The sequence below is a fragment of the Emys orbicularis genome, chromosome 2 (genome assembly GCF_028017835.1).
Source record: "Emys orbicularis isolate rEmyOrb1 chromosome 2, rEmyOrb1.hap1, whole genome shotgun sequence".
Lineage (NCBI taxonomy): Eukaryota > Metazoa > Chordata > Testudines > Emydidae > Emys > Emys orbicularis.
The window spans coordinates 9,689,693-9,717,085 of NC_088684.1; the positions used below are offsets into that span (position 1 = coordinate 9,689,693).

The window sequence follows — 27,393 nt, forward strand, 5'->3', positions numbered from 1 at the left end:
GCTCCCAGAGCAATGCTGTGGCCAAAAGGGCTAATGCAATCCTTAGATGCATAAACAGGGGAATCTCATGTAGGAGCAGTGAGCTTATTTTACCTCTATTTGGCACTGGCATGACTATTGCTGGAATACTGTGTCCATTTCTGATGTTCACAAGTCAAGAAGGATGTTGATAAATTGGAGAAGGTTCAAAGAATAGCCATGAGAATGGATTAGACATTAGAGGATTACAAAACGTGCCTTATGACAGACTCAAGCTCAATCTATTTAGTTTAGAAAAGGTTAAGGGGTGACTTGATTACAGTCTATAAGTGTCTACATGGGGAAAAATATTTAATAATGGGCTCTTCTATCTAGCAGAGACAGGTATAACATGCTCCAATGACTGGAAGTTGAAGCTATACTAATAGTTAATACTCTGAAAAATCAGCTTATAGGTGTCTCAAATTGGGCACCCAAAATTAGTGGATACTTTTATCCTTAATATCTCCGTCAGTTCACCATCTGTAAAATGGGGATAATAATACCCTCTCATCTCACAGGAATGTTATGAAAGTAAAATCATTAATATCTGTGAAGCATTTAGATTGTATAGTGATGAGCACCATAGAAAAGCCCAATGAGGAAATTAATAATTCTGTCTTCAGAGCGGGTTTTAAGTAGTGCAGTAAATAAGTTTATACATTGAACAATGAGGATAAAACAAAATATTGAATAGCTCTAATTAACTGAGCACCATCCACCATCCTGTGCATTCAGTCAGATAGGAATGCTATGGAAAAAGTAGTATGTGATCATGTAATTAAAGACTATATCATTATGCATATCCACAACAGGGGTAAATTAAGGTTTCACAGGCAACCTTAATTTTGGCATTTCCTAACTTTTGAGTACTTGATCTTCCAAACTTAATAATATTCTTTTAACATGTTTTTTTGTGTGCAATATTTTATATACACAAAACACGCCATAACAGCAGCAACATCAGGCTACTTCCTCCACAAGTTATAGCAGCAGGTGATTTTAAGCTTTGCATCTAATTTAAAGTGGATGAATTTCAAGAATGAACTATATCACGGTACCTGGTGTATAGAGCAAGACGTCTACTGCTTGTGGAAAAGTCTCGCCAACTGAGGGATTAATCTTGTGCTTTAGTGTTTCTGATGTAGTTTTTGGGACCATCATGGGCACTGAAACACAAAGATATTGTACAATTTAAAAAACTGTAAAAATGTAAACCTCAAATTATATAAAACTCATGAATTTTAGAATAAACCTGTACCGTTTATTCAGATTATGAGATTAAAGTGTTAACATTTTTTATTTAAATTTAAAACAATGCCTTGTGAGAAAATACTCTATAAATGAAGTGAAAGAACGCATCTGGGCCAACAACTTGCATAGTATATAAAATTTCAGCTTCTTAGACACAACCCTTTGAACACAGGATTTAGAAAAAGTTGAAGCAGACTTAATTATAATGGCAAGTGCACCCCTGAAGCATATATAACTGACCTTCATTTTTCATCTTGTCAAAGTAAGATAGTTTGGAAGCAGCATAAATGGTTTTGGAGGAATGCAGTGCACCAACTACAGCATCCATCAGGAGGACATTGGTCAGGGCTTGTTGAATATATTGAGGATCCTAAAAATGAAAAACCTGATTTTAGCTCATCTAGTAATCATTTTTCTTACACAGTCCCATTTTCTATACTCACAACAGGGCTCTCTCAATATTATTAGAAGCACCCCTACGCCTATAGCAGCATCTGCTGTCTAAGCCACATCAGTTCTAGCAAACTACTGCCCAGTGTCAACCATTCTGTTCCTGAGCAAGCTCATAGAGAAGCTACCCAAAAGGCCAAATTCAAACTCATTGAACTGCAGCTGTTCTATACCTGGCCCAATCTGGATTCAGGCGAGGACATGGATCTAAAACTGTTTTAGTGACACTGATGGATGGTCACCTGCTATCAGTAGAGAGAGGACAGACATCCACTGTCATCCTTTGGGCGCTCCCCTGCAGCTTTCAACACCGTTGACCGTAAGATTCTGCTGTCTCACCCGAGAGAGGTGGCAGGGGTCCAAGGTAATGTGCTAAAATGGTTTGAGAATCCTTCCTGGAGGAATGGACCCAAGAGTAGTGACAGGAGAGTGCTCCACCACTAGCCAACTCATTTGTGGAGTCCCACAAGGATCAATTCTCTCTCCAGTCCTATTCAACATCTCCATGCAGCCACTAGGTGAACTGGTCAGCTGACATGGACTCAAGTGGCAACAATATGCAGATGACACACAGCTCCATTAATCCTTCACCACATATGACCATACCACTACCATCATGATAGGCCAGTGCTTGGGCAAGATCAGCTCATGGATCAAGAACAGCTGGCTGAAGCTGTATCCAAGCAAGACAGAGGTAATGCTGGTGGATAGAAGAAAGCATTTTGAAGAGTTAGCAGCCATCGTACAGTCTCATTTGGTTGAAGGTACATACCTGCAATTGGTCTGTTTACGCCATAATTTAGGAGTACTCTTGGATTCCTCACTGAGTCCAAGCTCTCACATACCAGCATCTGAAAGTAACATTTTCTACCATCTCCATTTGGTTGAGACCCCATCCTGGCGAACAATGACCATGCTTCAGTTTTTCACAGCTTAGTCACCTCTCAACTGGAGAGCCACAAGCAAAGCAATATACCTGGTCTTGAAGCCTTTAGAGCTTAGAAAACTAACTGGTACAGAACGCTGCAACACATCTCTTCAGCAACACTGACTACCACAAGCTCATCACACCCATCCTCTGTTCCCTACACTGGTATCCCACAGAATAAGTTCAAGGCACTCAGTGCTTCAGTGGCCTGAGCCAGGATAGCTAAAAGAGTGACTATAGCTCCAAGACAGAATCCGTGGTCAACAACTTCGTTCCTCTGGCACAATGTAATGTTCTACAAACGTGTCTGTGAACGAGCAGAGCTTTCTCAGGGGCTGGCCCAAGATTGTGGAATGAACTCGTACAAACCTTCTCTAACAAACAAACAAACAAACGTACGTACGTACGTGTGTGTGTGTGTGCGCGCGCATGCATACAGGACAGATGTTTATGTGGCTTTAGGCACTATTGAAAAGTGCTCGTATACTACAGTAATGAGTGCAGCGTAGGAACCTATATAGACTTGAATAAATCCATCCCAGAAGAACAATTCCAGAGCTGCACAGACACTGATTTCCACTGTTAAAATTAGATAAAAACAACTTTGAAATCTAACCTAACCTTACCAGATACTAAATTGTATTGTAATGTAGATTGTGCCATGTGTAACATACTTTACCTGAGCTGGTAATAGCTAGAGCCAGCAGTGCATTAAAGGATCTTATGAAAGACACATTTCCCGCATCTCTCTCTCTCTTTTTCAATAAAGGAAAATCTGCAGCCAGTCCATATCTAGTACAAGAGCCTGACCTGCTAGTAGCAGCCCTTCAACCTACCATGTACAAGAGGTACATGACGCCCCATCACATATTTTTAGGCAGGAATTGGACCAGTGTCCAAGACTTCTAAGAAAGGAAAATCAGTAGGTATGGTAAAATAACATTTCCCATTCTCAGCCCCCAGCGTGCTAAATGGTGCACAGGACTGTGCCTTTGTCAGCAGTAAAATAAAGCAAGTAAATAGACAGAGTAAATACTTGGGGGGGGAAGTATTTATGAATTTTGGCATGTTAGTATGTGTGGCTCATGTCCTACAGTATACAAGATCCTTCTGCTGAAGGCAGTATCAGCTGAATCCACAAGGTCCGGCCTGCAGTGCTATGGTGAATGTATAAAGTTTAGACCAAGTGACCACTTTGCATATGTCTTCATAATAGACTCAAGTTCTTTCTGCCCAGAATATGGACATCTTTCTAGAAGAGTGCAATATGAACTTACATTGCAAGGCTTTCTAGCTAGCTTTACAGCTACTGTGGAATTGACATTTATTTCAATTCTGGATAAAAACACTAAACAGATATTCAGAAATAAAGATACAGGACTGCTCTTGAGATGCCCAGTTTCTTTGGGACTACAAAGAATATTAAATGTGTCATGTAATCATTCTCGGTCCTGTAGCTTCTCTAGTTCTCCAACATAGATAAGTGATCTATTTGTTCCTGGATTACCCTCAACGTCTTTGGATTGGATGAATATTCTGTTTGTATAAACCTTCTCCGTGGGGTCTCTGTGGTGCAGGAATTTGTGTTAGCCCATCTACTCACAGGATTCAGGACCACATGACCAGGCATGGTAAAATCCTCTCGCCATGTGACCTTTCATAATAATGTGCCAAGCAAAATGAGGGAAATTTTCTATTAAGGCCTCCATTTCACACTTTACTGAGTTGTTTTTTTGTTTTAATTAAAACAGATGTGGGCAGAAATGTCAGCCTTTTGGTTTTTTGTTTGTGACCTATGACAAAAATTAAAATAAAATTTTATTTTATGACCTATGACAAAAACTTACTTTGCACATTTATTTTGACAACCAGATTTTAAATGATTTCTTCTTAAATTATAGTACTTCAAGCTGTACTATAGTACTAAACAGAATCATGTTTTAGTAAATCTTTTTTTTTTTTTTTTTTTTTTTGCCATAGGAGACCCCCCTGTGCTCTTTTATTCACTCTTTGCTGAAAAGCGGAATACACATTTCCAGGTTTTTATGTGAATTCCCAAGTACACTAGGAACAGAAACATTTATAAATAGTGATTACAAATAGCTCAACTAAAAAAGTAATATTTATACCTTGTGATCATCTGCCATTTTCTTCCCAGCCCACATCTCTTTCACCATCAAGTGCCAAAGATCACACTCTGTCTTAAGGTTAGCTTCAAAGACTTCCTTTTTGGACACGGACTTAATCCTCAGAGTGGGTATTCTCAGAAGAAGGAAAGCTACAGTAGTACTTTTAACATCCTGTAAATGCAGAGAAACAAAGAAACCAGTAAAGCACAATCACAGAGAAGGTGCAGTATTCATTAAGCATGACAACTTCTAACATTCCTAGCCACAACTAATTCTCTTGTGTTGACATACACAAACACCCAGACAGGGTCTCTGATCAGCGTTTATGAGAACTAAATGTTCAAAGGACAATTTATGTTTAGGTATATTGCTAAACAGGGGGTGAGCTAAGACTACTTCTGATTGTACAAAATGTGCTCATTTTACTGTTACCCCCATCCATTCTCACTCCCTAGCCCCAATTTGTTTTTTCAGACACTTATAGTCTGGATTTATGAAAAGACACAAGCTCTTTGGACGACTGCCTTTTTTCTATAGCTCTATACAGCACCTACCCTATTGGGCACTGATCCATTAGCAGGGCCAATCAGCACTGAGAAATACCTCAAACTTTGGTTGTAGCCATGGATAGAATTAGTGATTTTTTTAAAGATATATTCCCTGCCATCATAGTTCTTTCTCTTGTATAACATTCATGAAATGTCTCAGCTTGAGAGAGAGGCTGTGCTACCAGGATGGAGTCTGGCATATTCTTGCTCACAATCATGTAACAGATCGCAACAATTACTTCATGCTCACCTCTATATTCCTGAAAGTTGTGATCTCAACATAGCCAGGCCTTCCTTCAGTCAAAAGGAACAAGCGCTTCTGGGTCATTGCTATTTTTCCTACTCCATAAGTAGTTTTAACTGAGCAGGATAACTTGTAGACACATTCATTTGTATCTAAATGCTCTAGTACAGTGTGTGGCAAATTAACCTCTTGAGCCTCTGCTTCTGTTTCCTTCCAGTAGTTGTAGAAATCTTTGAATGTTTCAGGGTCAATTTGTTTCTGGTGTCCTTAAAAGTTTTTAAAAGTTATTTATTATTTGAAGCCATTATATGAATTTAAAATAAAATATATTTTGAGGATACTAAGGGTTAGATTGTGCTTAAGCCCTGAGCAAGGGTTGGTGTATAAGCTGCCAAGAGTAACCCCGGGAGACATTTCAAAGTGAGAATTCCTCCCCTGCTTTCTCTTTGTCCCTGGGGGGGGGGGGGGGGGGAGGAGTACTTTGCTGCTAGCTTATACCATGGGCCTCCATCCATCCATTTGGGTCTCTCCCCACCTGCTCCAACTGTGACAATTAAACTGCAGTTATTACACACAGCAAATTGCAAATGGTGTGGCCTTTATTACCCTGGAGAACCAGGGCACAAAATTCATGTTTCAGATTTAGGAGGTAAAGAAATTATCCTGGAAACATCATCCTGAACTTTTCTTTTATAATCCATGGTACTTATTCAGGCTCTAATGGTAGCTTCATGAAAAATGTAGCCCTTGTTATTCAAATTCCAGACCTTTCTTGAACAGATTGCTAGTCTGCGATACTGTTTAGTGATTTTATCATATGGACATATCTGCTGGGGATTAGGATATGACTATATTTTATCTGTAATCTAAGTCAAGATAGAGCTGTCATATCACTGGACAATTAAATGCTAATACAAAAAAAAAAAAAGACTGAAATCTTCACCCACTGACTATGGTGAACAGGTTTGCAGACACCACCGCAGACACCATTTAGCACCTGGTGTAGAATGAGTCAAATGTACTGCACTAAATAAGATCTCCTGCAATTATCCCAATTAAAAATTGCCATAAGGTGGAGTTTCATTTTCTGTTAAATTTCACAACCAAAATGATGAGGATGTAGCACAAAGGCCCCAATTCAGCGAGATACCTAAACACAGGGTTTCTCAAACAGGGGTCACCGCTTGTGTAGGGAAAGCCCCTGGCGGGCCGGGCCGGGCTGTTTACGTGCCCCGTCTGCAGGTCCAGCCGATCGCGGCTCCCACTGGCCGCGGATCGCTGCTCCGGGCCAATGGGAGCTGCTGGAAGCGGCGGCTAGGAAGTTCCTCAGCCCGCGCCGCTTCCAGCAGCTCCCATTGGCCCGGAGCAGCGATCCGCAGCCAGTGGGAGCTGCGATCGGCCAGACCTGCGGACGGGGCAGGTAAATAACCGGCCCGGCCCGCCAGGGGCTTTCCCTACACAAGCGGCGACCCCTGTTTGAGAAACCCTGCCTAAGCACATGCTTAACTTTAAGCACATGAATAGCACCATTTATTACTTTGCTGAGTTTGGGTCTACGTGCATAACTGAGTAATGTAATGGAAATGATAGACTGTGGTAACAATGCTTGTGTGTTTACAAAAATTACAAAAACATTTTACTGTGAATTTAAAAGTTCTGTGCTACATGGACATGGACACACACAGATTCAGCACACACACACACACACACACACACACACACACACGGACGCTTATTGCATTGAGAAACATTTGAAAATATTTTCCTGAAGGCCAGAGAAAAAAATAGACTCTAGACAGCAACTTACATCACTTATCAATAAAAGTATAAAAAATAGATGTTAATTAACACAACATATTTTCTACTTACCTACTGTTAAGGCATCAAATAGCCGATGTATTGTGTCTATATCTTTGACAATCCCAGATTCTTGGATTCGCTTCACAAAATCGTCCAACTGCATGTGTGTTTTTGGTAATTTAAAATTTTTTACATGGTCATCTACTTTTGTAACTTCTCTTTGTTTTTCCATCACTTGACTGATCAACCTCTTCAACTCGGGTTTGCGCTCTGCTAGGGAACGTTCAGAAGGAGGCATAGTTTCCACCATCTTCCTCACAAGATCAGTAGGGAAAATTCTTATGTCTGTTTTATATAGATTCTGAAAGTCTGAAAGCGCATCCAGTAGTTTCCCTTGCATCAAACCAATAAGTCCACGAAGGTAGAAATATCTTGCCAGCAGTGCTGAGTTATCATGTTGTAAAATATTTATAGCTCTGGTGAGATGATTGATAAAATCTGTATAGTAGGTGTGAACACACTGATTCATCAGAGGAAAGTGAATTTCTGGGATCCTGAACGTACTAATTGATTTAGATGACAATTTTACAGCTAAAAAAAAAAAAAGTAAAATGCTCGATATAAAAGTGAAGAATGAAAGCTTACAAGCATCTTCAAACAAGGAATTTTTTTTAAAAAATTAAAAATATATCCTGCATAACCTAAAATGTGACCTGCTCCCCCAATAATGCAATATTATGCCTGTGAGACAAATAAAATTGTTCACACACACTCCTTGATGCCAGCACAGACCCTGATTCAGTAGTCCATCCCTATTCAGCAAAACACTTAAGCACATACTTTAGTTCTGGGACACGTTTAAACCCCATTGACTTTGCTGAACAGAGATGAGCTTAAGTACCTGCTTAAATGTACTTCTGAACTGAGCCCTAGGTGGGAAAGGATAAATGGACACAGTAACTGGTCCAGGAAGCAGCCCCACAATGACAACACTCGAGTAGGTGTTCAGTCCCTTGTGGTGGTTACAGGATAGCACAATTCTGAGCTCAGAGCAGCCAAAGGTTCAGGATGATGCAAGTCACTACTTCATGCATGGTTTGGTTACCACCTCCTGACTTCCGCTGTGTTTACATGGTCAGTGTGATACTGTATAGAAAGGAAGGTGACCATCTACACTAATATGGTCCTGTTGCAAAATTGTGATCAATTTTGTACTAAGTACAAGACATTGCATGAGGGGTTATGAAATTTTTATGTGTGTTTGTATCTTAAACATGTTGTGAGTCTGAGAAACGCCCACAGGTTAGCTCAGGGGTCTCAAACACACGGCCCGCGGGGTTACTTTCTGCGGCCCGCGAGCTCCTCGCGGCCCCCCCCCCCCTCCCAGAGTTTACCTAGAGCGGCTCCGGCACGGCGCGCACCGGGGGCAGGGCAGGCTCCCTGCCTGCCCTGCCCCCGCGCCACTCCGGTATGCGGCCGGAACCTGGGGGATGCGGGGCACTGAGGTCTGTGTGTTGCTCTTGCTTCAGGCACCGCCCCCAGCAGCTCCCATTGGCCGCACCTCCCAAACCCCTTCTGCAGCCGAACCCCCTGCCCTGAGCCCCCTGCCGCACCCCGACCGCTTGCCACACCCTGCACCCCTCCCCCCTGCCCTGAGCCCCCGCCGCACCCTGCACCCTAACCCCCTGCCCTGAGCCCCATGCCACAGCCCGCACCCCTCCTGCACCCCAACCACCTGCCCTGAGCCCCCTGCTGCACCCCTCCTGCACCCTGACCCCCTGCCGCACCCCGCACACCTCCTGCAGCCCAACCCCCTGCCCTACCCTGCAACCTGACCCCCTGCCACACCCCTCATCCCTCCTGCACCCCACACCCCACCTCCCTGCCTTGAGCCCCCGCCACACCCCACACCCCTCCTGCACCCCCTGGGGGTAGGGAGGGGGCAGAGTTGGGGTGGGGATTTCGGGGAAGGGGTTGGAATGGGGGCAGGGAAGGGGTGGGAAGAGGCAGGGCAGGGGCGGGCCTCATGGAAGGGTTGGAGTGGGGACGGGGCCAAGGCCGGCGGGGGGGGGGGGGAGGTGTCAGTAAAGCAGCCCTCGGGCCAATGTACTAGTCCTCATGTGGTCCTCGTGGTCATTTGAGTTTGAGACCCCTGGGTTAGCTCTTTAGAAATAACAAAGGAGTTGTAAACTAAGGTGTCTGCATGTTGTCCCTGAAGATAGCTTACATGGCACTCTGGCAAAGGTGCAAGCTAGAATCTGCAATTCAGATGAAGGATGGATGACCGAGCACGTATGCCATGAAGCTGCCTGACATGTAACACAGCCAGGATTTTTCCAGCAAAAAGGGGTCAAGATATAAAGGAGTGAACAAAAGCCTGTAGCCTCCTCTTTCCTACCACATCTCTGGAATGTTGAATTTTAACAAAGGGAAATTTTGAACAACGAGACTGAGGTCCCCAATCTATTTGGGCAACCCAGAGAAACTCATAGAAAACTAGCAGATTTAACATCCCTGATATTATTTTGCACTCTATACTCTGATCCAACTGTAATGTATTTTATCTGCTTTAAATATTTAATAACTCATTTCTTTTTCTTAGTTAATAAATCTTAGTTAGTTTACTAAGGATTGGCTACAGTGTTGTTTTTGGTGTGTGATTTGAAGTACCGATTGACCTGGGTAAGTGACTTGCCCCAGAGGGCTGGAAGAACCTGATGTGTGGTGAATTTGGTTTAAATACCTTTCATCATAAAGTCCAGTTTGTGAGAGTGGTACTATAGGCTGGAGTGTCTACAGTGACTGTCTATAGTAAAACTAGTTTGGTGCTTCAGGAATCCACATTCGTGGCTGGCTTGGTGAAATCTAATTGTAGAATATACCACCAGTTTGGGTGTCTGCCCTGTTTTCTGACAGTCTGACCAGAGATTGGCGCACTCAACTGTGAGCCACACCAGGCGAGTGAGCACCCAAATACCTGGTCCATGATATCACAAGATACTGTACTTGTTAGATACATTTTTCCTTACCATGCTCTGTCTCTGATCTTCGGAGTGATGAAGTCCTAGCAGGACTATCATGAGGCTTAATATCTTGTAGATTAGGCATACTTATTACCATACGTTTACTAATCATATACTGAGGGTTAAATCTTTTAGAAGCCATTTTCTCCACAGTCAGTCTTCTTGGGCTATCAAGCATTGAATTTAATCTGAAGAAAACAATTTTTAATTACATTTTACACATATTATACTATGCAGCAGCATAAATGAAGATAAATTGTAATTTATTATTATTGCTCTTTTTTGTATTATAGTAACACCTACCAACTCACAGCACTCCGACTATCGCCAATTTACTGCAGGACATTTACTGCAAAGGATGTGACAAAAGTTTCATAAAAGATGGCTCATCAATTACCTAGAAAAACAAGGCTAGTCACCTGGTGTGGTAACTGAGGTTCTTTGAGATGGTTGTCCCTGTAGGAGCTCCACTTTAGATGTCTTGGCACCCTGTGCTTGTAATTGGAGATTTGTAGTAGCAGTGCCCAGTTGAGCCGCGCATGCACTGTAACAGTCTCGCACCGCTCCGAGAGGTTACATAGCGGTGCGCAGCCAACCATCTCCCAGTTCCTTCTCTACCCCAGAGAATCGGCTGGAAACTCCAAAGTAGAGGGGAGGAGGGAGGGTAGTGGGGCACCCACATAGACAACCATCTCGAAGAACCTCAGTTACTGCACAAGGTGAGTAACCCTCTCCTTCGAGGAGTGTTCCTGTGGGTGCTCCACTTTAGGTGACTATTGAGCAGTGCCCCTCAGTGGAGGGTAGGGGCTTTGGAGTTGGTTTATTGATGGTGGATAACACTAAGTCCAAACTGAGCATCTGCTGCTGATTGTTGTTCTAACACATAGTGTTTAGTGAAAGTATGGGCTGATGTCCAGGTACTTGCTTTGCAAGAGTCAATGATAGGTACATTATTTAGAAAGGCCACAGATGCTGCTAACGCTCTGGTGGAGCATGCACCGACTCCCAGTGGGAGTTGCAGATAACTGTTTTGGTAGCACAAATGGATACATCCAGATACCCATTTGGATAGTCTCTGTTTTAAGATGGTTTGGCCCCTCAAGCATTCTGTTATGGAAACGAATAGTCTAGGTGATTTTCTGGATGTTTTTGTTCTTTTTATGTAGAAAGCTAATGCTCTGCAAACATCTAGCATGTGGAGTGAGGCCTCCCTCCCATCAGCACGTGGCTTAGGAAAAATACAGGTAAGTAAATGGGCTGATTTAAATGAAAAGGGGAGGCAACCTTGGGTATGAACTTGGGGTGCGATCGTAGGATTACTTTATCCTTAAAGAATATTGTATAAGATGGATGTGCCATTAGGGCACCTAATTCTCCCATCCGTCTTGCGGACGTGATAGCAATGAGGAAAGACACCTTCATAGATAAGTGCAACAAGGAGCAAGTTGCAAGGGGCTCAAACGGTTTTCCTGTAAGACCGCAAAGAACAAGGCTGAGGTCCCACATGGATGTAGGGTTTCTTAGGGTGGGATAAGTGTTTTCTATGCCTTTAAGGAAGTGTTTAATCGTCGGGTGAGCAAATATAGTGACTCCATCCACCTTGTCATGGAAAGAGGTGATGGCAGCCAAGTGTACTCCGATGGAGCTCATGGATAGCCCTGATTTTTTAAGCCCCAGTGTATAGTTGAGGATTCTTGACAGTGGGGCAGACTGTGGACAGATCTGTTTGCCCTGGCACCAAGTGCAGAATTGTTTCCACTTATGGATATGTGTCTTTCTTGTGCTTAGTCTCTGACTGCTCAGTAGTATATCTCACTTCCTCAGAACAGTCCTTCTCGACCCCCCATCAGCCATGGAGTAAGTAACCAGGCCTTGAGGTGGAGTACTGCAAAGTTGGGGTGACAGACGCATCCCGCATCTTGTGATAGAAGGTGAGGCACTAAGGGAAGGGTATGAGGCGGTTTCACTGCCATCTGACGCAGGTATGGGAACCACGTTTGTCTGGGCCACGTGGGTACAATGAGAATGATCCTGGATTTGTCCTGCCTGATCTTGTCAATGACTTGGCTTAAGAGGAGTTGGGGGAAATGCATACATCAGTTGCACTTCCCAGTTTAGGAGTGTGTCGCCTAGGGAGTGGTGTCCCAATCTGGCCCGGGAGCAATATTCGGGCACTTGGCGTTCTGAGCTGTTGCAAATAGATCTATGGTGGGGAACCCCTACAGTTTTAATATGGCTTTGAGAATTCCAGGATCCATCTCCCACTCGTGGGTTTGTGAAAAATCCTTGCTTAGTTGATCGGCTGTTGTAGTCTGAAATCCCGGCACATAGGATGCCGATATCTATGTTGTTCGTGATGCACCAATTCCAAAGACATATTGCCTCTGTACATAAGGAGTATGATCCTGTTTCCCCTTGGAGATTTATATAGAACATGCATGCTATATTTTCCATAAGGATCTTGATGGCATTGTTTTTGATTAAAGGGAGAAAGTGCTTGCATGCATTTCAGACTGCTCTTAGCTCCAATAAGTTTATGTGCAAGTTGGACTCCGCTGGGGACCAGCAGCATTAGATTGTATTGTCGCGTAGATGTGCCCCCCAACCAAGTAAGGAAGCGTCTGTCATGGTTGGAGCTTTTTGTTGGAAAGGAACTCCTGAGCAGACGTTTTCTGTCCACCGTGTTAGCAAGTCTTTTACCCTGCATGGCATTGTGAGGCGTGTGTTGAGAGCGTATCTGTGTGGTATATACACTGTTCGAAGCCATGCCTGTAAGCATCTCATGTGGAGTCCAGCATATTTTAGAACAAAGGTTGTCGCAGACATGTGCCCCAAGAGTTGTAAGCATGTTCTGGCAGATATTTGTGGGCTGTCCATCACCACTGAAATTAGGTTGACAAGAGTGAGGAAGTGTTGTCGGGGTAATGTTGCTGTGAGACAATCGAGGTAGGCCCCTATGAATTCCAACTTTTGGACAGGAACTAGTGTGGACTTTTGTACATTTATTTGCAACCCTAGGTCAGTGAACAGGGTTATCATGGTCTGCGTGGCGTTTATTGCTCCTTGCTGCGTTGGTGCCCTTAGCAGGCAGTCGTCTAAGTATGGAAATATCATCACTCCTTGTCTGCAGAGGTGAACTGCAACGACACCAAGAACCTTGGAAAAAACTCTTAGGGCAGTGGACAGGCCGAAGGGTAGTACTTGGTATTGGAAATGCTGATTCCCTAGGGTGAATTTCAGGAATCTTCTGTGTGATGGGTGAACAGTAATATGAAAATAGCATCCTGGAGGTCAAGGGCTGAGAGCCAATCTCCTTTCTCTAATGCCTGAATTATTGTGGTTAGTTTCATCATTTTGAATCATCATGTTCTCACGAATTTGTTGAGTTTTTGTAAATCCAAAATGGGTCTCCATTTCGGAGTTAGAAAGTAATGGAAATAAAAACCTCTCCCAGTGTTGGGATGGTACGGGTTCCACGGCACCTAATTGTACGAGGTGGTTTATTTCCTGTTATAACAGGTGCTCGTGAGAGGGGTCCCTGAAGAGGGACGGGGAAGAGGGTTGGGTAGGTGAGACAGAAATAAAGGGGATGGAGTAGTCCTTCTGGATAATCTATAGAACCCATTTGTCTGTCGTGATGGTGTTCCAGACTGGGTAGGATGGTGACAGATGGTCTCCGAATGGGTGGGGGACCGTATCTGGTTCTGGAACCAGAGAGTGTGAAGGTCTCGTTCCCTTGACCACACCTTTAAAATGATTGTCTGGAGATGGATGGTTGAGACGTTGAAAATGGATCTTGGTTCTGCTGACATCTGTTCTGGTTTTGTTTACGCTGTTGGTTGTACTGTCTTTGTGTCTGGAAGTATGGTGTAAACTGGAATCGTCTTTGTGGCTGGAAGTATGGTGTAGACCGGAATCTCTGGTTGTAAAACCTGTTCTCTCTTTTTATTTGCAGGTACGTATATGCCCAGGGTTTTTAAGTTCACCCTTGAGTCCTTAAGGTGTGTAGAGAGACATCGGTTTTGTCTGCGAATAATTTTTACCCTTCAAAAGGAGAAGTCCTCAACAGTGGCTTGGATCTCCCTTGGGAAGGTGGGAACCCGGAAAGGTGGAGCCAGAATGCACAGCGCATGACCATGAATGTTGCAATGGACCATGCTGCCCTGTCTGCAGAGTCAAGAGAGGCCCGTAGGGCCGTCCTGGTGAAGAGATGCCCTTCAGAAACATTTGCCTTATATTGCTCTTTTTTGTCATCAGGTAAACGTTCAACAAATTCTGACATTTTCACAAACAGATTGTGTGCTTATTTTGCCAGTAGGGCCGCATAATTGGCTATGCAGAACTGGAGTGTCGCGGAGGAGTAGGTTTTCCATCCAAAAAAGTCTAGCCTTTTCCAGTCCTTATCATATGGGGTCATTCTGGACTGGTGTGGTTTTCCCCTTTGGTTGATCGCATCCACCACGAGAGAGTTTGGTGTGGGGTGGATGAATAAAAATTCAGCTCCTTTTGCTGGCACATAATACTTTTTGTAAGATCTCTTACACAAGAGAGGGGCTGTAGTGGATGTCTGCCAGATTATTTTTGCAGGCTCCATGATAGCATCATTAATTGGCAGGGCTATCTTTGCCACTGAGGATACCTGGAGTATGTCCGTGAGCTTGTGTTGGGTCTCTGGTAGTTGTGCTAGCGAAATGTCCAGGGATTCAGCTACCCTTCTGAAGAGGTCTTGAAAAGATTTGAAATCATCCCCCATAGTGGGGGGGGGGCGGGGTGGCATTATCGTTTCGTCCGGTGACAAAGATGAGATGTGAGTGGGCTGCAGAGTGTCACCTTCAGCTGTGTCCTCAGGCTCCTAGGTCTCTTCCTCTTGCGTCTCTGAGGGCACTGGGACAGTTGGAGAAGGGGACAGTGTTGCTCTGAACCTAAGCAGGTTAGGAGGCCTGAGATTTTGGGCCCTATACATTGCCCATGGATCCCAGTATGGCCAGCTGGGTGGGAATGGTATAGGGCAGTGGTCTCCAAACTTTTTTGATCGCGCACCCATCAGTAAAAAAATTTTGAGCACGCACCCCCTGCCGTGCCACAGGGCCGGCTCTATCATTTTTGCCGCCCCAAGCAAAAAAAAAAAAAAAAAAAAAGAGGCGCTCAGACTCCTGCCCGAACTGCCGAAGCGACACTGCTCCAGCTGCACTCCTCTTTGGAGACCACTGGTATAGGGGGCAGTGCCCATGGTTGATCATACCAGCCCCACATGTCTGTCGATGTTTGGTGATGTTTGGTCCAGGTTTAGGCAAGGAGCGTATATTACTGCCTCATCCTCTTCTTCCTCATCACTGGAGATAGGAGGGGCTGATCCACAGGGAATGGTTACCAGGCTTGGTCCCGGTCTAGACGGGGTACTGTCAGTACCAAGTAGAGGAGATTCAGGCATTGAGGCCGCTATCAGGTCCACGTGCCTCATGAAATGCTGCGGGACCGTGACGCTTGGTGCCGGGAAGGCATCGTGCACTGACCACAAATTAAGAGTTGAAGCTGTCAGTGCCGATGACTTAGAGCTGTGCTACATAGGTACAGCAGGTGGCGCCATTGTACTGCTCGGTGCAGAGGTTTTCTTCAGATCAGACTTTTCTACGTGTACCTGCATTAGAGCTTGCCCACATAGGGCCTTTAGCTTCTCGGGAAGTCTCGGCACCAGACATTCCCGGTGCCTCGTGGTCCAGCACTCTCGGTGCCATCGGTACCGGGGCAGATTTTTCATTTGGAGATCACTTTCTTTTAGGTGATTCTCAGTGTGGGGATGTTTGGGGCCACTTTTTGGTAGCCTTTCTATAAGCAGGCTCCTTAGCAGCCGTTGTTGAATCAGATCCCCTGTCAGACGCTGCCACTGGCAACCGTTGGCCAGGAGGCGTCCTGGACTCAAGGTTAGAGGCTGGTCTGAGGGATTTCTCCATCATAAGGAGCTTCAATTGGAGATCCCTGGCCTTCCTTGTCCTTCCTATCAGTTTTCAACAGTGTGGACATTTTTGGGTAATGTGCGTCTTTGCCAGGGCAGTTGACATACTGTGTGTGGCCATCAGACCCTGGTATGGAGAGTCTGCAAGTTGGGCAGTGTTTAAAGCCTGGTGAGCTAGGCCTGCCTGAAAGAGAAAGTCCTTTGGAGAAAGAACAGGGATAAACCCTGTTTTTCTTTCTTTTTTTTTTTTTCTTTCAAGGCAAGAGCTGAGTACCTGCCAGGGAGGCAGGAATAAAAGAGGGAAGGGAATATTATATATATATATATATATATATATATATATATATATATATATATATAAAAATATAAAGGACAAGGGGATAGGGTAGATAACTACAACTAAGCTAACACTATCGGGAACAGCTATGAACTATTAATTTATCTAAAGTAAGAGAGGGTGCTGCTGTCACTCCGACTCAAGGCAAAGGCGGTAGAGAAGGAACTGGGGGACGGTTGGCTGCGCACCGCCATGTAACTGCTCGGAGTTGCGCGAGACAGCTACGGCACGTGTGCGGCCCAAGCGGGCACTGCTACTACAAATCTCCAATTACAAGCGCAGGGCGCCAAGACACCTAAAGTGGAGCACCCACAGAGACACTCCTTGAAGAACTTATGTATATATAGGACATGATCCTACATCACTATCATTCTAAGACATTTTTCCATTGATTTCAATGGAAGGAAAATCAAGTCTGTGGTAAACTGTAGTGAGAAAATTTTACCTATCTTCGTCAGACTGAGTGCTCAACTCAAGACGAGCAAAAGCATCCATCTTTCTGTTCAGACGAGCTTTAAGAAACGAGTGAAATATATGGGTCTCTAACACCTGCAATACACAACAGCAAACTGATATTAATTGTTGAACATACACAAGTATACATTTTTTATTAATAGCCTTCATCCATTTTATTGACCTAATAGAATTAAATGCAAAAGCCTATAGGAATGCAATGTTAACATTGCACAATTTAAAAAAAAAAAATCACGAAAAAGTAAAGAAAAGCAAAACTTAAAAATTCCAACAGCAACATCAAGTCAACCTCTTTACACACCCTGTATAATTTTATGGTATACATTTTAATGACAGACAGTAATATATTAAACTACAAATTTAACAAGAAAAAACAAACTAAATTTTATATTTTCTAATACTTTTGATTGTAACTGGGCAACTTTAAACTTCATTCATGATGTGAAGGAAGAGGCTCCTCACAGCTCCATCTTAAAAAATTCTACCGCCAAACTGAAGAGAAAATTGGGATGATATCCCTGCCGTTGACTGAATATTCCCTCTTGTGAGAGCCATTAAATTATCCCTCCTTAAGGTGACTTATCGCTGAGACTCTTAGAAACACATCTAAAGTCAAAAATATTACACACACATCCAAACTCTCCCTAAAGGTCTCCCTTCTTCCCTTACCACTTCAAATGACAGAAAATGAACACCACCATATGTAACCAATAATTTGTATCATTTCTAGAAACACAGTATAAACATTTCTAGCACAGGGCTCTTAAAATTGTTCACCAATGCACCAAACTACCCTATTCAGCAAAGCATTTAAGCACATGTTTAAGTCTCATTGATGTTGTCTCCCTACTATCCATCTAGGTTTTTATACCACACCTATGCCTGTGATACCTGACCTCCTTACAAATTTACTAAGGTTAACGCAAGATGGTATCTATATCTTTGGTTGTAGTTATGAAAAAGAGCTTTCTTTAAATGGGAAAACAAATAAACTGATTCTCCACTACTTTACCTGGGGCATAAACTCCATGTCGGGAAAGAGGTATCACAGGCTAAGGGCCAGAGGGAATTATGTTCACAGGGCTTCAGTGAATTTGAATAATATATTTATGTATTTAAAAAATAAGAAAGGAAAAAAGAAACTGCATATATAAGAAGTTCTGCTACAATGCAGTGGGGCAGGACTAAAATTACCAGGTGGTCCATTCCAATTAAAAATACATTAATCTATATACAGTATTTCTAATGCACTTGTCAAAGTGGCATCTAAGCAGCAATTCTGGGATTTTTATTTATATATATTTGTAACTTTATTTTCCCACTAGATGGCATGCTATATTGACAATTGGGTTTATTAAGATAACAGGTAGCAGCAACTGAACCAATTGCCCTTTTAATATAATGCTTGGGATTACTGGCCACTTTATTAAATGCGGTCCAATTTGATTTTGTTGTAAGTGAACGTATCATTAGGCTATTTAGCATTTAAGAAAATAAGGTCATTTGATTTTATTTTGGTAAATTTTGAGGACTTAGATGGCACAAATCCTTAAAGCAACTTGAAGATGTAAAGCATTATATACATGTCAATTTTAGTTCTTAACTTACTAATATTTCGTTTACAATGAAGTGTTAGAAACTATTATACAAATTGTGCTTTTAAGAAATAATTCATTGTATGCAACATTCTTTATGGCTTTGAAATTTCTTTATACACATTTTAAGCTGTCTTGAGGAAATATTCCTGCATAGAAATATTAGTGGATTGTTTCGTGATTTGTACATTTTTTCCTTGTTCTGTTTGCCATACATATTTTGCACAATAAAAATCTTGGCAAAATAAAAATTATCCTACCATAAATTTGGCAGTTTGTCCGATTAGATCTGCATGAACGTTAGTATAGTCTACAGAACAGATTTAAGTAAAATGAGTTAGTGTTTTGACCCATTTCCTTCGAACTTGGGCATCTTCTAGAAATAGGTCATTCAAAAATATTCTACTTGTTGTTTGGAGAAGCAAACTCAAAAAGCTTCATTATCTAGTCGAGGTGAAAACTAATTATTACAATCTATTAGTGGTAGTGATCTGATTTCTTTGCCAGATTCAGAGCACGGCTCCTGGAGAACCAATTGTCTAAGTAGCAATATCATTACAAATGAAGCTTTTGTAAATTTTATAAGTGCGCTTGCGATCTTACTCCTTCTGAGGAGTGAATCTGAAATGGCAGATAGGATTTTGGATGCTCCCACTCCCTCAAACTCACCTACTTTGTCCCATAGGCATTCAACACTTCTTAAAGTGAGATTACTGTCAAAAGGAGTAGATTAAAAATAATGTAAACCCTATATTCCTTTGCTTTTGTCATCTTAAATAGGAATTGCCATAATGGGTCAGATCAGGGGTCCACCTAATGCAGAATCCTGTCTCCAGCAGTGGTCAGAACCAGCTCCTTCAGAGGAACATGCAACAAACTCGGATGTAGACAGTTATGGAATAACCTGCCCATCGAGAAACCATCTTTTCAACCCTCAGTAGTTCGAGGTTGACTTACACCCTGAAACATGAGGGTTTATATTTCTTCCAAACTTCGGGTTTGTTTTAAAACCTAATCCCTAAAATTTTAAAATGTATCTTCCAGAGGTTTAGCTGCAAAATTGACTTTACCATCAATATAAATCATGGTGTGTAAAACCCTTGAATGTAAGGATTAATTTTCCTGGACGGTAAATTTCTGTGGCTCACTTAAGGCAAAATTCACCCCTTTTGAGCACAAGACCTATGCCCACTTGAGTCCTATTTTGAAGCCTTAACTGTGACTTCAGTCTCATGCCGGCCATTTGCAAAAGAAAAATTTCACTTTGAAAAAATATGTTTCATTTGCACCTGAGGAAGAGAGACAAAATAATTTCAGAGAACAATATGCTATCATATTTGCCTAGTCAATGTGTCATGAAAACTAATAGCTTATAAAATATAGTCCAAATTTCAATAGTTTCATTTGGGGTGTTTTGTAATAATAATAATAAAATAATAAGCTAACAGGTGATTAGAACACACCAAGGATGTAATTACCTTTTTGTAAAATGGCTGATCCCCTGGTGCCCTTGTTTTCAGAAACTCTTCACTATTAAACACTCTGTGTTCATAATTTAGATGGTCCTTTACCTCCCTGTTAATAAAGAGCATGTTATAAGTCTGGAGATTTCTTAAAGAAATGCATTTTTGTAGTGAACCACTGGTACTAATAGAAACATAACGTATTACGAGAAGGCAGGCTCTGTTTTCTGAACAATTTTTAATCACCTATTTAAAGAAAATAAATGTAGAATCTTATCAATAGAAGTAAGACAGGCTACCTGCTATCACTGACATTTTCCATCAGAAAATCAGATGAGACATACTGGGGTCAGCTTCAATATCTGAGTTACCATGCAGTACCATCTGCTTATTAATGTAATTACTTAGGCCCCAATCCTGCAATTATATCTGTGTGGACAGACCCATGAAGCCATCACGAACCCCACTCTGGGGCACCATACAGACAAAAAGATCTGCCTGTGCAGATCTAACTGCAGAATCGGGGCCTCATTTTGTGCCATTACATTGCAATTTGTATTTGATAGTTTGCAATGTTTTGCGTGCACACCCAGGTGCAATGTCCCCTAAGTCCAGCCATAAAGCCAGCTTTACTGATAACCATGTTAAGCAAAAGAGATTTAATTCAGAAAAAAGGAGACAGGAAAAAAGGGAGAACTGGTTAAACAAAAAAACAAAAAAAATGCATCTATATTTTAGCATATATATTATGGCAGGAAGCAGAGGCTTTTCCCCTTTCCCTTGCAAACCAGAAGTTAATAGCAACTTATGTGCTCCAGGAAGAGGCCAAAAAAGCAAGTTACTCTAGAAACAGGAAGGGAGAGATTGACTGCAAGAGGGCTACTCTCTGAACCAAGGGCTGTGGGTAAAAAACATGAGGTTACTTATCCTAGACGTATGCATGACATGGTGGCTGAAATAAGGGATCTGTTTTGTTATTATATAATAATTACTAATTCATATCGAGTATCAAGGATGAACTGAATTTTAAGGAAGGATTTGAATGAATATGGTAATAGTACGGTGAACCAAATTTGGGACAACATACCTGAGGACGTTCACTCCTGTGCAGAGAGCCAGCACAAGACCTGTGTACCACATAAGTCTCAAGACTCAAGTAGGGTTTTAAAGACTCAAATATGATTAAAATATGGTTTAAATGGTGCCTAGACTTTGGTTTGGCCCTCTGCACAGTTGTAAATTCCACAGAATTGTGGGAGAAGCGGACAAACTTGGCGAATGGAGTGTGGCAATTTTGTCTAGAAGTGTTTGCAGAGTCTTGCAAGAGTTATCAGTATGTTCGCTGCTCTTTATAAAATTTTTCATAGGGACTAAAAATGCCCAGGTCTGTTCAGCCATAGATCTAAAGGTACTATCTAAGGGTCGGGTAGATATCATCAGCCTGCTTCACAGATGGAAGAAGTGACTTGCTTGAGGTCACACACTTAATCACTGGCAGAGCTCAACTAAAACCCAAGACTCAACTGCCCGGTTCTGTGTACTGTCCATGGGACCACACTGCCTCCGCTTGAGTCATAAATCACTGACTGATGGCATTATCTTAACTGTATTATGGCAGCTTAAATATTCATATGAATTTAGAAAAATAGTGGTTAATAAAAGGATATTAAAAAACACCCTAAATAATATAGATTTAAGTATAAAACCTCTGCATACAGAAATACAAGACACTTTATTGAGGAGAACAAAAACAGACAGCTTGAGCTGGAAACAGAAATTTCATCAACAAAGATTTACTTTCCTTCATTCCTGGACTCTGGTAGATAGAGCATTAGAAGACAGAAGAGACATTGCTGGAAAAAAGAACAAAAGAAGAGACAGTTTGAAGGAAGAAAAGAAGAAAGATGGCAACCCCATTTGGAGAATGCTAACAGCTTTTAATTCTAGATATTATCTATTTAGAGAGACGAAGTATCTATTCATTTTTGTAGCCAAGTATTCAACGTAATTTTAAGAGTTAAACTTGTCAGGTAGCAAAGTATATTTCACCTAATCTTTATTTCGAGTATATAGCAGTCACTAGTAAAAGCTCAGCAAATCTCACACTGGCAGCATATCAAATTCCTCAGACTCATTAGAAAAACATTTTTTCCTTCTCCAGACTATGTCAGTATCTACTAAGTGGCAATCGAGAACCAGCAAGCCAGCTCCCTCGAATTGAACAAATGCCCTAGGGGTGAGCTCAAATAGTCTTAACATGTCAATTTACATTTATTACTGAGATGGAGCTATATGCGGACACTTCCCTGATTACTGTACTGTTCCATTTATCTCACAATATGCTACATTAGCAACCATCACAAATATATCATTTGAATTTAACGAACTCACTAACTGGAGCCTGCAGAATCATCATCAGACCTTCAGTATTTTTATCAGAGGGGTAGCCATGTTAGTCTCTATCCACAAAAACAATAAGTCCGGTGGCACCTTAAAGACTAACAAATTTATGGAGTCTCCATGCATCTGAAGAAGTAGGTTTTTTACCCACGAAAGCTTATGCCCAAACAAATCTGTTAGTCTTTAAGGTGCCACCGGACTCCTCGTTGTTTTTCAGTATTTTTATTCCTTTGTATTAAGCTAAAATATAATCATGATAAATCCACCAGCAAACCATGGAGCTCTCCCACTGGTAAATCTAGATTTACCGAATCTCTGTTCTTTCTCTGTGCTGTCCTCTATTTTCTTGTAGGACCTGGGCACTAGAAGTAACACCTCTCCAAACACACACAAACGTATGGACGTCCCACATGAATGGGAGTAAATGCTCTGAGCATGCTGAAGTACTATATGAATATTAGTGTATTGGGTTAGGGTCTCAGAACCAGTAGAGCTGGAGCAGTTGGGCAAATACCTCGGAGGAAAAGAAAAATGTGACTCTGGTCCAAGTGATTAAGATACTCAGAGAATCTGGGAGAGGACCTTACAAGTACATTTTACTAATACTCAAATAATTTGTTTCTGCTCAAACCTACACAACCTTGCATTAATAAAGTAAGATCTCAGGGAACTAAGGGGAAATTTGAGATTTTCCAGAAATGTAAAGGCAAATTACAATAGATTTCTGGGGGAAAGATTTATGAAAGTGACTGAAACCAACAAGAAAAATCAAAGCCAAGTTGACTGTTCTTTCATCTGCTTATGAGAAAATGAATTAAACATATTGGTACTTTGACTGCCACAATATGGCTGATGCCATCTATAACCACAGACTACAAAGCACTTCAATAACTTTTCATTTCCTGTTTGAGTTCTTATGCTTTAAATTTCACATGGTTGGGGGAGCAGACTCATGACACAGAACAGACAATAGGAAGCGTCAGTGGGCTGCAAAGATCAGTCACTGCATCCGAACTCATGCACAAATGGAAGAGTCATACAGAGCTAAAGGGTCACAGAAACAATAAGAAGAATCAGTTCTGCATTGTGTCCACTGGCTATGCCTAGACAATCCCTTTTCCCTAAGCATATTTTTATTCCTTCTTATGACCCTTGCAGAGTTTGTAGGCCTAGAAGACACTGGCACTACTTGTGTGACTATTAGTGCTATTTATACCGAACCAAATCTGAGACTTTTGGGCTACACCTCTCTCTTCCTGATGTTTTCACATGCAATGGCAGGGAGTTTAAAACAAGAATTTTAATTTCTCAGGACATAACAAAATACCATGATACCAATATACCAATCTTTATCTAAAGTTATAGATAACATAATCAAACTATACCCAAATATGTGAACTGCTACACTGGCCACTATACTAAGCTAGCAACAAAATTCTTATCACAGTCCTTCAACAGATCTAGAGATTTTTCACAGTATCTAAAAAGAAAAATAGCAACAGAATATTCCCGGACAGAGTAGGTGTGGATGTTAACTGGTACTAGGGTTTTATGACATGCAATCATTATCATCACCCACCTGAAGATGTTGACAATTAATTGCAAAGTAATCTGCTGAACTTCAGCATTCAGTTTTTGCTGCCAAGCCCTCCTGCGCATTTGTAGTTCAATAAAGTCTGTATTAGAGCTGAGGTGACAGAGTTCTAGATCATAATGCAATTGAAGGCTCTCAACTCTAGAAAAGAGAAAATTAATGAGTTATCCCTTAAAAACCAAGGGTTTTTTGTTTGTGTTTTAAAAATAAAGAGAAACTTGTATCTTACTCTACTTTCAACTAAAGAAATTACAAGATTTTAATCGCAAGTGTTGCTATAAAGCCAATAACATTTCTTGTGAAGCCTACTCGTAATAAAACATGGAACTTTGGACATCTCCAGTGTACATACTCCCTGGAAACATTCTTGTGTGGTATGGGCAATATTTGCCTTCTAATAAGTCAGCAATGACTGCATTACACCTTAAATGGGGTGGCCATCATCTGGCTTACCAGGGCAAGGGGTATACCACTTTAAGGGTTAGGGGGCGTAGAGAGGCACAGATGCTGCTGCAGAAGCAGAACAGGTCAGCAAGGGAACACTGACTCATCCCCCAGGAACCTGAAGAGCAGGGACTTGATAAAGGGCAAGCCCTCCCTGCACCACGAAGAGGTGTTTGTTAAAGGAGCAGAACAGGAGGCGTTCAGGACGCTTATGACTAGCTCAGCAGGGAGCCAACCCCCCCCTTTATAGTCCACCTTAACCCTCATTTGGGGGGGTAGGGGGGAAAAGGATGTTAAGGTCCCAGCAGCAGGTTGGCTAGGGACCAAAATCGAAAAGGCGGGGGGGGGGGGAGGGGAGGGTCTGACGAAAGCCCTCAGGTAGATATTGAAAGAATTAAGGAGTTACCTGCACTGTACACTTTTATGTGCTGGGTAGTCCCAGACATCTAAATGATAAATTTGTGGCCTAATTAAACCATATCCAGTGTCTATCCTTCTTCCAGTATAGACTGATCACGAATATGGAATACCAACATTATAACCATAAGGAAAGAAGCATTACATTGATCAGATAATAAAGAAGGGATACTGGGGTTGTGTTTATGACTGTAACTGTATAAAGCTACCTGTACAAAAAGTCCAATTTACCCTTGCCCCGTCTGGTATTTTTATTTATGTGAAGTAAACAAAATCTGTCATAAAGAGTTTTCCATAGGACTTATCCTACTTACAGCACGAACCACTCAGGTTTCTTTTTACCTTTTTATAAATGTTTCTGCTGCTTCTGAAGGGACATCTGGAATTACCGCCTCATCTACAGATGATTTTGAATGTGTAATGTCTCCATTATCAATGTTGATTAGAATTAAATCTTCAGCTTCCTTTTTAAAAACAAACATGTTAATGATTAAATACAGTAACTCCTCGCTTAACGTTGTAATTATGTTCCTGAAAAATGCTACTTTAAGTGAAACGATGTTAAGCGAATCCAATTTCCCCATAAGAATTAATGTAAAGGGGGGGGTTAGGTTCCAGGGAAATTTTTTTCGCCGGACCAAAGACTATATCTATCTATATATCTATACATACATACATGTATGCATACACACACACACACACACACACACACACACAAGTTTTAAACAATTTAATGCTGTACACAGCAATGATGATTGTGAAGCTTGGTTGAGGTGGAGGAGTCAGAGGGTAGGATATTTTCCAGGGAATGCCTTACTGCTAAATGATGAACTAGTAATAGGCTGAGCCCTCAAGGGGTAACACATTGTTGTTAATGCAGCCTCACACTGTACAAGGCAGCACCAATGGAGGGAGGGGAGACAGCATGGCAGAGGGGGAGACATACTGTGTGTGTGTGTGTGTGTGTGTGTGTGTGTGTGTGTGTGTGAGAGAGAGAGAGAGAGAGAGAGAGAGAGAGAGAGAGAGAGAGAGACGTGCATTGCCCCTTTAAGTATGCTGACCCACTCTAAGTACACTGCCTTTTTAAGTAGATCAGCAGCTGCTGTCTCAACTTGCTGCCAGCAAGCTCCCTCCGTCCTGAGCCCTGTCGTGTCCCCTCCCGCTCTGTGGAGATGGCCTGATGGGGTAAAGGAGTGGGGGGGGGAGGGGACACCCTGACATTAGCACCCCTCTTCCCCTCCCTCTTGCACAGCAAGAGGAGGCTCCCAGGAGCAGCTCCAAAGCAGAGGGCAGGAGCTGCACATGGGAGCGGGGGAGGGACAGCTGAACTGCCAGGCAATTGATAGCCTGCTGGGCGGCTGCCGCACAGGGAACTTAGAGGAGCGAGGAGCTGATGGGGGGCTGCCGGTCCATCCTGGCTCCAAGCCCCCACCAGCTAGCTCCAACAGGCTGCTCTTCCTGCAAGCAGTGGACAAAGCAGGCGGCTGCCAAACAACTTTATAAGGGAGCATTGCAAAATTTTAAACGAGCATATTCTCGGATAGATCAGCAACGTAACAACATTAACCGGGACGACTTTAAGTGAGGAGTTACCGTATAAATAATGTTGATAAAATATTTATTTCTTCTTGATGTAGCCTGCAGACACTTAAATATAAAGTGAGTTTTTCCAGCGCAGTGATTGCTCTTAACTTGTTAGGAATGTATTGTAATTTATAACCAGAAAGGGATGGTCCTGTGCTAACTTGGCCTTTTGGAAGACTGAGACAGCTACACAATTATTTTCAATATAAATGAAGTCTCACATTAATTTATTAGGATTTCAAAGACAAAATACACAGATTTAGAGATCTAATATTCTCTCTATGTAGTGGGTAAATCCATAAATCCTCCACACATCAACATATACGTACAAGCTGTGACATGTCGCTGGAAGTTTCCTGCGTATCAGGGTCAAACCTTTCTGAATTAAGTTAAACCTTACTGAAATTAAGTTTAATACCTTTGGGGTCCATTGTATTAAAAATGCATTTGTTTATGTATTATTGTGAGACTGTATGTAACTTCTCTTGAGGGAAGGGGGATTTGGGAGTAATGGAAAATTACTAAAAGGCAGAACAAAAGGACTCTATAAAGGGACTCATGTGGGGAACTAGGGGAGAGTGACAACTTGCCCCAGAGTAAGATGAGGGAAGCTGCTGCATGGGCAGGATAGGCAAGGGGGTGAAAGACCCTGCTTTCCTGCCTGATGGAACACAGATAATCCCCCAAGGACTCCCAAGGGAATGGTGAGCTAGTGAGGGACATTGCCTTTAGGATGTA

The 27,393-nt window shown here is 42.1% G+C and overlaps 1 protein-coding gene across 1 annotated transcript in view; it reads right to left on the reverse strand.

Annotated features, from left to right (window-relative positions):
- Positions 1-27,393, reverse strand: part of DENND3 (DENN domain containing 3) — a 78,614-nt gene that overhangs the window by 14,039 nt on the left and 37,182 nt on the right. Inside the window, 10 exon segments of the mRNA XM_065399595.1 lie at positions 1,080-1,187; positions 1,513-1,642; positions 4,780-4,950; positions 5,578-5,837; positions 7,441-7,962; positions 10,401-10,582; positions 17,130-17,233; positions 20,232-20,328; positions 24,196-24,351; positions 25,414-25,535. Of these exon segments, the coding sequence (XP_065255667.1) occupies positions 1,080-1,187; positions 1,513-1,642; positions 4,780-4,950; positions 5,578-5,837; positions 7,441-7,962; positions 10,401-10,582; positions 17,130-17,233; positions 20,232-20,328; positions 24,196-24,351; positions 25,414-25,535 (1,852 nt within the window).